At 45.8% G+C, this 14,454-nt stretch overlaps 7 protein-coding genes across 7 annotated transcripts; 5 read left to right on the top strand and 2 right to left on the bottom strand.

Annotated features, from left to right (window-relative positions):
* Positions 1-245: 245 nt before the first annotated feature.
* Positions 246-1,204, top strand: N7466_006378 (Clavaminate synthase-like protein; the record flags this gene model as incomplete). Its single annotated transcript, XM_057165775.1, has 2 exons — positions 246-315; positions 366-1,204. 2 exons carry the CDS (start codon positions 246-248, stop codon positions 1,202-1,204), a joined length of 909 nt encoding a protein of 302 aa, XP_057021374.1.
* Positions 1,205-1,881: 677 nt separating this feature from the next.
* N7466_006377 (uncharacterized protein) lies at positions 1,882-3,764 on the top strand (the record flags this gene model as incomplete). Its single annotated transcript, XM_057165774.1, has 5 exons — positions 1,882-2,634; positions 2,691-2,826; positions 2,882-3,244; positions 3,308-3,409; positions 3,688-3,764. 5 exons carry the CDS (start codon positions 1,882-1,884, stop codon positions 3,762-3,764), a joined length of 1,431 nt encoding a protein of 476 aa, XP_057021373.1.
* Positions 3,765-4,847: 1,083 nt separating this feature from the next.
* Positions 4,848-5,781, top strand: N7466_006376 (RTA1 domain-containing protein; the record flags this gene model as incomplete). The annotated part of the gene is made up of 2 exons (XM_057165773.1): positions 4,848-5,004; positions 5,072-5,781. The coding sequence occupies 2 exons, from the start codon at positions 4,848-4,850 to the stop codon at positions 5,779-5,781; spliced, it is 867 nt and encodes a 288-aa protein (XP_057021372.1).
* A 587-nt stretch (positions 5,782-6,368) lies between these two features.
* N7466_006375 (cytochrome P450) lies at positions 6,369-8,074 on the bottom strand (the record flags this gene model as incomplete). The annotated part of the gene is made up of 5 exons (XM_057165772.1): positions 6,369-6,534; positions 6,584-6,750; positions 6,815-7,129; positions 7,180-7,965; positions 8,036-8,074. 5 exons carry the CDS (start codon positions 8,072-8,074, stop codon positions 6,369-6,371), a joined length of 1,473 nt encoding a protein of 490 aa, XP_057021371.1.
* Positions 8,075-8,951: 877 nt separating this feature from the next.
* On the top strand, positions 8,952-9,920 carry N7466_006374 (uncharacterized protein; the record flags this gene model as incomplete). The annotated part of the gene is made up of 3 exons (XM_057165771.1): positions 8,952-9,108; positions 9,170-9,801; positions 9,837-9,920. 3 exons carry the CDS (start codon positions 8,952-8,954, stop codon positions 9,918-9,920), a joined length of 873 nt encoding a protein of 290 aa, XP_057021370.1.
* A 440-nt stretch (positions 9,921-10,360) lies between these two features.
* On the bottom strand, positions 10,361-11,625 carry N7466_006373 (Zn(II)2Cys6 transcription factor domain-containing protein; the record flags this gene model as incomplete). Its single annotated transcript, XM_057165770.1, has 2 exons — positions 10,361-11,485; positions 11,545-11,625. 2 exons carry the CDS (start codon positions 11,623-11,625, stop codon positions 10,361-10,363), a joined length of 1,206 nt encoding a protein of 401 aa, XP_057021369.1.
* A 1,759-nt stretch (positions 11,626-13,384) lies between these two features.
* On the top strand, positions 13,385-13,681 carry N7466_006372 (uncharacterized protein; the record flags this gene model as incomplete). Its single annotated transcript, XM_057165769.1, has 1 exon — positions 13,385-13,681. The coding sequence occupies one exon, from the start codon at positions 13,385-13,387 to the stop codon at positions 13,679-13,681; it is 297 nt and encodes a 98-aa protein (XP_057021368.1).
* Between the last annotated feature and the right edge of the window lie 773 nt (positions 13,682-14,454).

Genomic DNA, 14,454 nt, shown 5'->3' with positions numbered 1-14,454 from the left:
CCATATGCACATGGAGGCACATGGAATGGATTCAATATTGAAATTGGGCGTCGACGCAGTGAGATTCATACATTATCACATTCATGGACGCAGAACACGACATGATCAATTATGCATGGATCTTTGATGTCAAATAGAATCTTTTTATAGGGATTAAATCAATATGCACTAGGTAAGGCTTTCAATATCTACCGTTAGCACACCCGCTTGGTAAACTTTTGTTCTCAAGTTGTTCACCACGCAAAATGCACCGCTTTCTTCGCTCTCTCCACACCTCTGGTTCGAAGGCAACAAGTCATTACTGTCAGCCCACCAGTAAGTACTCCTCCTCCGAAGTTCGTGTTCAAGATGCTAACGGCCATAAGGAAACCAGCGAGTCTCAAGTCTCGTTCCCCTACTTAATGTCAACACCTTGGATCTCGCCTTTCAATCCTCTCACCTGAAAGCCGTCCACCAGACATTGGAAGCACAGGGAGTCCTCCAACTGCAACTAGGCTTTCCCGACAACGACAGCAAATACCTCCAAAAACTCATCATAAACCTGCACAGAAAACACCAACACGGCCTCCCCATAACACACAGCGCCGAGCGCGGCTGGTTCTGGGATGTCCGACCTAGCCCAGACAGCTTTCAAACTCAGGGACACCAAGCGCGATCGGAGACAATGCACCGATTCGACTGGCACACCGACTGCAGCTACGAGAAACACCCACCGCGATACTTTGCGCTGCAAGTTCTCCAACCAGATCGTTGCGGCGGTGGGACTCTGTCCGTACTAAATGTCGATCGGATGCTTACACTTCTCTCCCCGTTCGCACTGAAATGGCTATCCACCCCAAACTACCGGATAAATGTTCCACCCGAGTTTATGAAAGAGCCTGGCGAGAAGCATATTAGAGGGAATGTCCTTGCGTTGAAGGCTGCGGGTCAACAGGGTGGCAGCCGGCTGCGATTTCGGGAGGATATTATGGTTCCGTTGACAGAGGACTGTGCGAAGGCACTGGATGAACCCAAGGGTGTTTTGTTCAGCGAGGCTGCTCAGGCGGAGATACTTCATTTGAGTCCGGAGAGTCTTCCGCGGGGATCGATTATCTTGATGGATAATCAACGTTGGCTGCATTCGCGTAATGAAGTTAAAGATCCGCGGCGGCATCTCAGGAGGGTTCGATGGGGTGCGACTTCGTTTGGAGATTCGAGTATCTAACTTCTTGCACGGTAACACACGCTTTATAAAGCGCATGCTCTGCTTTGGTATAAATTTAATTGAACCAATCAATGACTCTTCAATCTCTTTTTTTGTTTCATGCGTGATCCAAAAAAAAATGAATTTCTACTTGGTACCTCGTATAGCATTTGGGCAGTATGAATCATCTTCACACAAGCACATGAAGATACGTGCATGTGCGGAGATGCCTTTAGATCAAGACCTTCTCATGCAACAGTGGATCCGGGTTGTTCTCGGCGAAAATGCCAAGATGTAGCCAGCAAGCAAAAGAATTGTGGGTAGGATGGTACTGGTTGAAGCGATGGGAGGTCATGCATATTGGATGCTCCCCCTTTCCCTTTGGAGATTACTCCCACTAAAGGATAATTTTTCGTTTTTCTTCTTTTCGGTCTGTACGACTTCACATTTTGTGGCCGGCTGGTAAACCAACATTATTGTCTAATCGTTTGCATTATTGAACAATCAGTATACATAGTACGTAATGATAAATGCAGACATTAAATATCCCGGTGACTGTATCCCTGCTGTACCTGTTCTTGTGTATCATGAACGCTTGTGGTGTTTAAGAGGGAAGGTACAAGGGTGAAGAAAATCGCAATCGCCGAGTGAGGTACGAGATTAAAATTATTTCAGCGGCGATTCCTCTTCCCATTAAAATGGATAATTCCACGCCCACACGGGTTAACGATAGACAGAAGGGCGATGAGGAAACCCCGTTACTGGGGAACACGAAAGCACAAGCATTCCAAGATGAGCAATTCCAGGTTCTACCACGCCGGCAGCTTTTGATTGTATTTCCAGCCTTGGCACTTGTTCACTTCACCTCCTTCTTGGACCAGACCGCCGTCTCAACTGCTTTACCAGCGATCGCACATGGCCTCAATATTGGCCCCTCCATCTCTTGGGTCGGCGCAAGCTTCTTGATTACCAGCACCAGCATTCAGTTGATCAACGGTCGGCTATCCGATATCTTTGGAAGGAAATTATGCCTCATAACTGCACTTATTGTAATGGCCCTGGGCAACATGACATCCGGATTTTCACGTACACAAGGGCAGTTGTTCGCCACGCGTGCCTTTAGCGGATTCGGCGCCGGCTCTCTCAACGCTCTTGTCCAGATAGCTGTGTCTGATTATACGACGCTGGAACAGAGGGGCTACTGGTTTGGCATCATTGGAATTGCGACTGCCCTGGGAAATGGGCTGGGCCCATTGATCGGTGGTGCTTTGACACAGTGCACTAGTTGGCGATGCACATTTTGGTTCATTGGTCCGTTAGCGGGCGTCGCTGTGGTTTATCTTGCTCTGGCTTTGCCACGGTCGCCGACCACGAGGGGAATGCGGAGGAAGCTCGAAATGGTTGACTGGTTTGGCGTTGTTAGCAGCATGCTAGCTATTGTTCTAATTTTGGTAAGTTTGTGGGGTCATCAACAGTTTTCATTGCCGAAATTTATTGATCGAGACAGATTCCTTTGTCTCAAGGGGGCGCTTCTATGCCATGGACATCACCGACGGTCATTGCGATGCTCACTAGTGGTGTCGCTTTGCTCTCCGTGTTTCTAGTTATTGAATGGCGATATGTGAGATTGCCAATTCTACCATGTAAGTGCGCTGAGCAACGGTAGAAAAACACACTGACCGATCGTCTCTGCAACAGTCCGCTTATTCCAATATGGACGCTCAACCAATATCCTTCTTGCAATGAATTTTATCATTGGTTGGATTTTCCACTGCAACCTCTTTTACATTCCTCTCTACTTTCAAAATGTTCGAGGCTGGAGTCCAACCATGGCGGGATCTTTAATACTGCCGTTGGTCATTGCACATGGATTAACATCTGGGTTGAACGGCCCCGTGGTCGCATCGCTCGGTCGATATACCCCTGTTATCACTACCGGGGCGGGTATTTGGGTGATAGGAGCCACGGCGAAGACCCTATATGGAAACATAACCCCCGCGTGGATGATCGTTGTGTTTGGTATCTTTGAAGGAGTCGGCGTGGGGTGTTCCTTACAGCCCAGTAAGTTCGATAAACGTAAAGCCGAACCTCTCAATCAATCTAATCATGTTTCTTTTTTCTTAGTTCTTGTCGGTCTTCTGGCAGGCTCTGAAAATTCCGACCGTGCAGTTCTTACTGGCCTTCGAAATTTCCTCCGCGATATCGGCGGAGGGTTGGGGATCACAGGTGAGAGTCTTAAAGAAGTATGCCTTTCTTTTATTGTTGATCGTATTCCTTAGTATCTGGCACTATTCTCAACAATATTTTATTCAACGGATTGAAAGGAAAATCAAGGCCAGAGGTACTTGCAAAACTGGTATCGTCTGCTTTCAACTTGAAGGCTCTTGATATTCCGCAAGGTGATAAAGATCTCATCTTGGCAGTATATATGAGAGGTCTTCGCGCGGTGTTCATATCATTTGCTTTTCTAGCGGGTCTGTCTTTCTGCTGCTCTCTACTCGTAGAGGATTATGGTCTTGGTGGAAAAGAACGTCTGGGCGAAAGCATCACCGCAGATAGCGCAGATTCCCATGAACAATAACATTGTACTTGATTAATCAGCTTAATTATTAGCTGATGAAGACAAATCATACTTCTGACTCTATGCTATGTATTCTGAGAAACAACACGGGATTATTGAAGGCAAAATCAATTAATTGGGGCCTGAAAAGATTTTCGACTAGAGAGAACCAGTTCCGATTGCGAGCGTTGCGAATACGAACCCGAGACAGAACATTTGAACTGTCCTGTTTAGGAATAGCGTAGATGCTATCCGAAGGGTTTCAATTTGACTTTGATTTTACTCCACTGGCGCCCAATAAACCCGCTCTCTTCAATACATAAAAAAAAACCCCAACTTCTGAATGTTAATATAGCTTGATAATTAAGTTGAATTAACAAAGTGGCGGTAATAGTTAAGTTTGGTCTAACGAGCTTTGTCCCAAGGTTGATTCAGTTACAGGTTTTTTATCAATCTTGGCGGACAGGACCACATTCCAAAGTTCGTCCAGGTGGTGTATGCTCTTATTGTACAGGAACTAGGTACTAGTATGTATAGAACCCATATCTCCCCAGGGGCTGGCGAGGGCCTGGACGCACGGGCGAAACCCACCTAACGATGTGGATTTGGATGCATGTAATGTTTATCTATGCTTTGCAACATTTGAATGGAAATAATTGAGGATCATGGCTTTACTTAATACATCAGTGGAGAAGAATTCGCAATCAAAATTTAAGATTCATAGAAGATTCATAGAAGAATCATTGATCTTCAATCTTGGCATTATCATTTCTTGCTCAATGCCGAGAAAGTGGAGCAATTGTTTCGTACTCGGGTTTTCGTATTTTTGCCTGATTCGGAAAAAACCACGAATACGCCGTGGGGGAAGATAGGGTCCTAAAATAAGCATATTTCGTATACTACCCAGCCTCTCGATTCAAGGCTGCCTGGAGATCGAAAACAGTGGATTGAGATCAGAAATTTCTATCCACAATCTTATTTAAGGTGCAAGCTGTCTCCTGAATTATGTCGAATATCCATCTCAACTTTTCTACTCCAACTTGAGTACTTGACTCTCGATTCGCTTTCCAGGTGTCCAGAGTCTCTTCAGTCTTTTACTCCATTATGGCTTCTTCTACCTTTGTGCTTTATCAGTACACCCCCAGCCTGGTGGCTGCGGTGATTTTCACAGCTTTATTCTTCTTGACCACTGTTTTCCACCTTTACCAGCGCGTTATTGCCCATTCTAAATACTTCAACCCTTTCATTGTTGGAGGTATCTGTGAGTACAACATCTCCCTACCATCCATTAAATCAAGCCCTTGAGCGCATTCTAATACCCAGTGAAGTCCAGATCATCGGTTATGCAGCTCGCAGTGTCTCTCATTTCCACACAACGTCAACCACCCTCTATGCCATGCAAACCCTCTTCGTCCTACTGGCTCCAACCCTCTACGCGGCATCCATCTACATGGTCCTCGGTAGAATAATTGTCTTCCTCAACGCCGAGCATTTGAGCCTGGTCCCCGTTCGATTTCTGACCAAGATCTTCGTGATGGGAGATGTTCTCTCATTCGTTCTCCAGGGTGCAGGTGGCGGTGTCATGAGCAGCAGCGGATCTGCAAACCTCCTTGTTGTTGGCCAGTGGATCATCGTGGCTGGTCTCTGCGTCCAGCTCCTATTCTTCGGAGCTTTCATCGTCACTTCCATGCTCTTCCACATCAGAATCGGCCAATCGCCCACCCAGGAAGCGGAGAACTCAAAAGTCCGTGGATTTCCCCGCGATTGGCGCGGCCTTCTGTTCGCTCTTTACATCGCCAGTGCTTTGATCTTGATCCGGTCTGTGTACCGTGTTATTGAATTCGCGCAAGGAAACAGTGGCTACGTTATCAGCCATGAGGTCTTCCTGTATGTTTTCGATGCTACCATGATGTTCTTGGTCATGATTGTGATGAACGCCTTCCACCCCTCTGTTGTTCTTCGTGGAAACCCTTCTATCCACTCCAGGGAGCAGAAGAGCTCGCGTGCCGAGACTGAATTGGGAGAGCTGCGCGTCTAATTGCAAGCGGCTTGTGATTCATATATGAGGCATGACGCTGTAAAAAGAAGTTTTATTTGGGAGTTTGGTTTCATTTTTGGACTTTTTGCATTTTGAGATTGGTTGTGTTATAGATTCCCTATGTCGTGTTATACCTGGATATACTTGAAATTCATCCGTTTTATTTTCAAATTACAAGGTTCCATCTACATGAATTTCATTTTGGCGATGAAAAGTTCTATCCGGATTTCGTCAAAGTAACACTTGCCCTGAGAACGACATAATTATCAGTTGCTCTGCTTTATCCCTATCGTCAATTGTCACGCCCTCGCGAGTTCCCTCAATCAATTGATCTCTCTTCCATTGACTCCGCTTGAGAGATTAAAAAAGTGGATAGAACGTAAGTATCCGCTTTGCCACCGCGTTTGACCCCTGAATTTTGCTAAACCTTTGGCTCCATTGATTGACCTTCAATCATTCATTCATCATACGATACACTGGGGATTTTTCGGCACGGACAATTCAATTATCTCAACTCAGTAATATGAAGTTATCCAAGCCAAATTATACCATATGTCTTAAAATTACTACACTAGAGGCCAAAGCGATTATGAAGATTCACGGATTCGCGGAGTCAAATAGACCTTCAGCGGACCTTTCTGCCACATCAAATAGTTCTTCTGTTTGATCCAATCTCGAGATTCATCGGCGATTTTCATGTCAAAGTTGAATATAATAAGGGCCAAGATGAGACGCATCTCGCTATAGGCAAGACTAAACCAAAGTTAGCATTGTTTGTCAGTCGACTCTATAGATAACTCACTTTCTACCAATGCAATTTCTTGGGCCAACATGGAACGGCTGAAATGCATCTTGGCGATCATTCCTGAACCGAGGATCATATAGAAAGCGCTCGGGATGATAGTTGTCGGGGTCGGTGAAGTATTCTTCGCGACGGTACAGAGCCCAATGATGGACGGAGAGATATGTCTTTAGTCCCCAAAGTTAACGAGATATCACATAAAATAATTGAACGGACTTCGAGGAGACCTACATTCTCTGGAATATACTCATCCATGACTCTGGACCCACCTTTTGGGCAGACTCGAGGGAGCCCATTGGCAATGGGGGGGTACATACGCAGCCCCTCATCAAGGCAAGCCAGCATATAGCTTAGCTTGCCAACGCTGACGAGATTAATTTCTTCTGAATTGCTAAATGTGTCACGGACTTCATCCCGCAAAGTTTCATAAGCATCGAGGTTGGAAAGAAGCAGATAGGTGACTCCGCTTAAAAGGGAAGCGGTAGTTTCAGAGCCACCGATAATTAAAATCTCGGCGTTGGAGATAAGCCTGCCCATATCGAGATTCTGGGAGATTCAGTAAGAGATGCTAAGGATCATGGAATGGAAAAACTTACTAGTTCATCTCTTTTCTTCAGCAATCCCTCTATCAGATCAGGGCGTTCTTCAGTAATAGCCATCCGGCGATTCATCTTAGCCTTTGTGAGATCTGTGTGTTTTCTTTGAGCTTCCTTTAGAGACTCGGGGACCATCGCTAACATAATGTTTTTCAAAAGTGGATAAAAAGACAGGCCCTGCAATATGGTACCAAAGCGTCCCGATTCAAAGATACTTTTCATCCAGTCGTCATAATTTGAGCCTTGAAGACAGCCAAAGGGTTCTCCAAACGCCAAGTCACCGATGATATCAAAGGTTGTGAAGTTGTACCAGTCCGAGAGAACGATCGGCCCACCAGTCTTGGACGCGTCATGTAACTTTTCAAGCAGCAGATCGACGTATTTTCGAATAAGAGGCTCTTGTTCTCTCATTCCCTTTTCCGAGAAGCCATGAGCCATTTGCCGACGCAGCCTTTTATGTTCCTCGTGATCTTCGTTCGCAATATGTAGTGGCTGTGGGATAGGACGGTAGAACCAGTTAGCCTTTGCCATTTCTGGTTGCCCATTTTTGTGGCCCATTATGTCCTTCCACGCATCAGGATGCGAGAAGGCCAGCTCATCTGGAGCAATGCGGACGATGTCGCCGTATTGCTTATGCATCTCCAGCATATCGAATGGAAGGGTTCCATTGCAGGCGCGGTAACAGTATGGGAGTCGGGAAATGGCGTGAGAAATCGGGCCAGGATATCGACTGAGTGGATGGAAAAAGAGGTTGTAAATGACGTTAGTGGCGAGATACAAGAATCCCTGGGAAGAATTGTCAGTCCTGAGAGTTCTTAGATGTGCATTACATCAGAGCAGACAAGGAAAGAAATACCATGCCGATCGAAATTTCCACAAAGGACTTGACACTCATTGATATGTTGATCGTTTGAAGCATGATGGCGCGTAATCTCGAGAAAAAGTCTTTGAACAAAGTAGACAACTAAATCCTGTTGTGATCTGCGCAGTTTAATATCCTCAGATACCTAAGTGGCCAGCGGTGCCATTTTATCGTAGAAGTGCGTCACCTAAGCCACTCACGTAGGCAACAGGAAAACAAATTCTGTTGCACAGGCATAGTATATGTTATTTGCTCGGGTTGCTGAACTTTGGCTCGCACTTCGGATTCTTATTTTAGAGTTAGCGATTTCAAGGTGGGCTGGAAGAGTCAAGGCCTTAATGGCCAGGAGTGGAGACTCTGACCCACATTGAATTGAACCAATTGCATTACCAGAAGTCCGAATCCGAGGGTCTTCTCCACCTCCATGGACGGAAATAAGCTTGGCATCTCCAAATTTTGCGATGGATCCACTCACGGCCCAACTTGAACCATTTTTACATCATCTTAACCCTGATTTGGGGGCTATAAGGTTGTTTTAAGCTAGAGTTGTGGCTTAATTGCAAAATAGGCACCCACATACCCTGAAGCTTAGTTGGCTTGTCGATCTCCAGCCTCGGAAAACTACAATAGAGATGTACGAGGTGCGGAGAATACCGAATGTACTCCGTAGTCTCCACTCTGGAGCGCAAATCTCTCAGAAGCGCCCCGGACGACGTGCATTTCTGAATACTGAACATTCTTCAACTTCTCTATCTCCTTAAATGGTTGCCTAACTCACCTTGCGTTATAAAGACGACCTCAAGAAACCGAATCGATCAATGACCACAACGACTGCAAGCATTGAAATCATTTCTTAGCCACAATCTTTGTTTAACATCATCATTTTGCGCATTTTTTTCATCACATCGCAATGACGTCTACACAATGCGAGCTGTACATGTATACCCCTAGCCTTGCTCTGGCAGTAGTGGCAGTTATTGTTTTTGCAGTCTTGACAACTGCTCATCTCCTCTACATGATTCGAGCTAAAGCATGGACCGGTATATTTTTTGTCCTTGGAGGCCTTGGTAAGTGAGAACAAGAAGTGTCGGTATTTTTCATGTTCAATTTCTAAATATTCGTATGCAGCGCAAATGTCGGGATACACAGCGCGCTTGTTTTCATCGCAAGACCCTTGTAACCGAGTCGCCTACGGCTTCCAATCCGTTTTATTATTATTGGGACCAAGTTTGATAATGTTCTCGGTCAATCTGACAATGACCGACTTTACTCGAACACTCAGCGCGACGAGGTTTTGCTGGGTTCCAATTGATTTGCAACAACCACTATACCTCACTATCAACACAGTCTTGATTATCATTCAGACTGTCGGAGGTATAATGACAGTTGCATCTCAGTCTTTGGAGAGCATAGAAGTTGCTTCCAAAATGAGCATTGCAATTTTTGTAATTCAATTGGTGTTTTGGCTGTTCACACTTGCCGAAAACATCTACATGTCGATTTGCCTGCGCCGCCATCCGACAGAGGCCAGCAAAACGGCTTTTCCACGTTGGAAAAATTGGAACCAGCTTTTTGGACTTGCAATTTCCATCATTGCAGTCGGTCGCAATATTGTGCGGTTGACTATGGATGGTGGAATCGCCTTTCTCGTCGAGAATGAATGGCCATCGTATGCATTCGACGGCTATCAGATGGTGGTGGTTCTGGGCGCTTGGGCGATCTGGTATTTGCCGGGCAAGTGTCGAGACACGACAGAGATGGTTTCCCATATGAGCCTCCCTATTCTGCATACAAGGGACTCGAGGGATTCCAGAGACAGCAGGAACCAAAGGAGACATTCGAGAGATTCGAGGGAGACAAGGACCCAGAGAAGACATAGCAGGATGCAGAGGAGGGAAGAAAGACTGCAAAGAGACGGATATGACAGTTGCTAAGATTTATTTAGTATTTTTATATAAGATTGTACTCGCCAGGAAAGCTAATTCCGACCCCACTTGTACCGGCAGATCAGGAACTATGAAGGACCAGGAGGCGTCAAGCCTATGTAGGCCCAGGCCCAATTTAGTCACTCCGTACTTCTTCCCGGTTGGGACAATCACCGGCTGGGAGGGGTGTATAAGGTAAAGTTCTGGTGGGGACTAGTGGCCCTATCCACTCATGAGAGTTCTCCCAGGTCGAATTCTTCCCTCCGTGCATTGACCCACAACCAAGCGGTGCTTGTAATTTCGCATTCACTTCACCGCTTTCCCTCGAATAGTCATGTGTGTTCGGAGACGAAGACATAGCATAAGTATAACTTATATATAGCCCCTTGCGCTCTCATTTGGCGTTGGGTAAAGTCCAACCAATTTGCTCTTTCGGCCACTTCAGCCAGTTTTGCCATTCGTCATTTAACACATTATGCAATTGTGTCATAAGCCGAGTGCTAAGTCCTTCAATCCACCACATCCATTCAATTTGACACAATGCCACACAAAAGTATCCAAAGATGATGATTGCGATTGGTTTCTCCTGTCCCAGAAGGTCTAGGTAGTCATTTGATGCTTCAAACAACCAGGCAAAAACCTCACCAGTTTGAAGCCTTGGCCCCTCACCAGGCTTCATAGCAACCGCCAGTGTCCGTGCTAGTCCTTCCAAAGACCGGTCATAAACAAGCTGTAATTTTTCGTCGTGCAAACATTCGCGAGAGATCAGTTGTTTCAACTCCCAAACATACATCTGTCCCTGTTGTAGTGCTTCTGGGCTTCGACGATTAATCGATGCATTAGTCCCGTGGGTAAACATTGGACCAAGGGGTCCGAAATGGAAGTCTTGACTACTGTAGTCCACGACTGTCCGAGTTCCACGGAAAAGGTGAGCCCACTCCGCGAGATGGCCGTGTTCAAATAAACCAACGAAAGTGGACTGAGCGTTGGCGCATGCAAAAATGCACGTAAGTGATGAGAAAACAAACAACCCAGCACTATTTTCAGAAGCGAGGGACTGTATGTTTGGTGTCACGGTTTGGACTGCGACGTTGTGGTGCCGGTGTGCCTGGGCAATACAGGCAGTCGCCTTGGATGGGTCGGACCAGGCGAGATGCAGGGCCGAGACGGCCAGCATGGCGTGTAGTACACCTGGCATTGTGAATGCAATTTGAGGTACTTCGTCACGCCAGACTGCCTGGACAACTGGGGCCCGGGATAAAGTGTAACAAGTGGTCGTCATAAAATGATGTAAGAGCTGCATGTCGAAGATGTCAAATCCCTGGAGGTTTGTTGGAATGGTAGGTTGTGAGTCCAGACTTTGATGAGCTGGAGATAGCGATAAGGCGACTGGAGTGGCACTTCCTGGTGAGGCGGTAGGCTGTTCATGGCTGGACGAGATTGGACGTGGAACTTCAGCGAACGAACACGCGACATCGCGTCTTGTACAGTTTTGACAGCCAGGTTTGTTTTCATCACACTGGAACACATTAGGACCTCCCAAATTGTCTAGGTGAAGTGGATTCATCTAGGTCCTACCTTGACTTTTCTTTGTTTGCATTGCAAACAGCCGGTCCTTGTTTTTCGATGGGATCGTCGGCCTTTGGCAACAGTCGCCATGTTTATGATCGTAATTAAAATATTCGCCCAGGATTGTATACGTGCTGTGACTTTCTTGTCTTATACATCATGAAATTCACAATGCCGCCCTGGTGTCTATGAGCACTAGAGTCTAGGGGGTTGCCTAGTAACTTGCCGGTTTCCAACGGAGATTCCATTACGTAAGCGTACATAACCTGGTTTTCAGGTGATTCGTGAATCGAAAGAAATCGGTTTTCTTTACTTGGCGGATGAGAGTAGTAGATCCTCTTTTGGGGTTACAATTGCTGTAATTAAACATTTTGTCAATATGGAAATTTCAACAAAAATCTGGCAAAGAGAGGAGGAAAATGAAATTTATCATATTAAGGGTCAGTGTGTGGCCAGCCGCGTGTCAAGCGACAATACAAACTTCCAATTTGAAGATATACTAACTATCGACTAGATGTGGGTTGCATTCAAAACATCTAGCTGGTTGGATGAACGAACACAGATACCTATTGACTCCAGATTTTGGAGGCCTATGCAATTTATTAGACACATGTGCAAGATCGCAGGCTGTCTGTCTACCTGTCTCTTTTTGTACGATCTCCTTCAATCTATACTCGACCCAGGTCAAATCCGTTTTTTCACAAGTAATGAAAATGAAGCTTCTTTAAAACAAGAAGATCAAAAAAAAAAAAAACATCCAACAGTCAGGATTCGCATGTGGTCACCCACCATACTACTAACTGACCGGCGTGTGGCTTAAGTACGGCTGAGCGGACGGGAAGCCCTGTTTTCCACACCCTATGGTCGTATGTACTGAACTTCAAATAAAAGAGGTTCATGTACTGGGAAGATCATAAAATATTAAAGCTTTGATTCGTGGCATGGCTGTGCAGAAGCTATAGAGGAGAGAGCTAGTTGAGCCCCACCAGCTACGACATATATTTTTCCACTGGTCGATGTGCCCTTGTTTGGAGATCTGGATCTATCCCTGTGATCTTCCCTTTTTCGGGGTCCACCGAGCTGCCCTCAAGTGCTCCCACGCTCGTGCAGATCAACTCGTCAATATATATTGGCGACACATATATCCGGCTGAGCCTATGTTGGATTATGATCAGTTTTCGCAGATCTATGTATGCGAAGTCATTTTCGACGGAAAGTTGCCTCGCGTATACAGACCATCACATTGGGCTCAGTATCCTTAATGTGATATTTGCGCTCGCAGTGTAAAGACAGGAGTGGGTGCCATTCAATTTACAGAATGAAGAGGGGAATACTTATTTTCAATATGTGTGGGCGCTATTCCCGACCGAGTCGATTAGTTCAATGTTATTTGGGAACCCGTTTCCTGAGTGTGTGCAGTACTTGATGCTTATGAACCGATCAATACCTCCATTGCACAAGTCATCGGCAAAAGACATGGATGATGAACCCTAATAGAGCGCTATTTGATACACCTTCGGTAAGCTAGTCCTGATATTTCTTTGTATTTTGAGAATTTTTTCTCTACTATCGTCCACTATATAGTTTTCTCCATTCTCGTATCTATCTCTGCAGGCCAATACTCGCCCACTTTGACTCTATGAAATCAAATTGCCGATCAAGGTCCACCAATCCCGCAACTATCAGCTAGCGGCTTCTGAGAGAATGTGCTAGGATATGCGTTGATGCCGCGCAAGGTGTCACTACCTTGGTGACCGAAACATTAAAGCCTTGTGAGCCTATCAATATCATCCCTTGGTGAATGCGTATTTACTACCTTCATATCGCTGGCGTAATCTTCTTCGTAGCCATGGTCGGATCCGATCTCTTTACTGACTCAGTCGCTCAATCATGGCAGGGTGTTTTGACAGGTCTCCGTGCATATGTCTACCTGAGTACATATATTCAGCAGTGCATTTGTACCTTTGAGGCCCTGTCCGCCAAGATCTTACAGCCTACTGGTCTAGTCGCACAGAGTAGGTGTGAGTCCCTGGTGGAAGGCCCACGAATGTGCTTTGACGGTATTTTCCAAGATGTCCGCTTTGACTTCGATGAATTCTTATTCAGGATGGAAGAGGTGCTCAATTTTGATGCGCCCAAGTCGTGATATATATACGACATCGGGACCATGCAAACTTGGGGAACATTGAGGGTGAGGCACCCTGCTTGGCATTAATATGTATATTGACATACTTCTGTCTATTCCAATTTTTATGAAGTACCCCAGCTGCATCTGTCTAGCTAGTTCAAAGCCTGCCGATGCTGGACGCCAGATCGATGGTATACCGAGGAAGAAGAACATTTGAAGTATCCGACTTGCTATCTGGATGTGGTCGCAAGCTCGATTTCCTGGCGCCTCTGGCTCAAGTGTCAACAGCGACTTGACCAGATATATATCCGCCTGCCTACCATTTCAAAGAGCCTCGACTTTTGCTTTTTCGGAAAATTCTGCACAGCCGTACCTTGGTTCAAAGTTTTACCATTTGATAGTTTTCACAGTACATCAGCCTCTTTCATTGTTAATCTTGTACATACGACCATAGGGTGTGGAAAACAGGGCTTCCCGTCCGCTCAGCCGTACTTAAGCCACACGCCGGTCAGTTAGTAGTATGGTGGGTGACCACATGCGAATCCTGACTGTTGTATGTTTTTTTTTTAAATTTTTTTTTGTTGAGGTAAATTTTCATATACGCATGGCTAATAGTCAATAGAGCCCCATCACCCTAGAGCAGCGATGGTCATTTCTCTAGGCGAGTGTGGGTGATATGGGTGAGACTTTTGCAGACTGGGTCATAGAGGTAAGAATAGGGTAGAATTTCTCACCAAGCAGGGTGATCGGGACTAAGGGGTAGCGCCTACCTAGTCGTAAATTCCTATATA

This window comes from Penicillium verhagenii (genome assembly GCF_028828195.1).
Source record: "Penicillium verhagenii strain IBT 33310 chromosome Unknown utg000006l_segment0_segment0, whole genome shotgun sequence".
In the NCBI taxonomy this organism is placed as follows: Eukaryota; Fungi; Ascomycota; class Eurotiomycetes; order Eurotiales; family Aspergillaceae; genus Penicillium; species Penicillium verhagenii.
The sequence above is the reverse complement of the archived record's forward strand: the minus strand, read 5'-3'. Positions and strand labels throughout refer to the sequence as shown.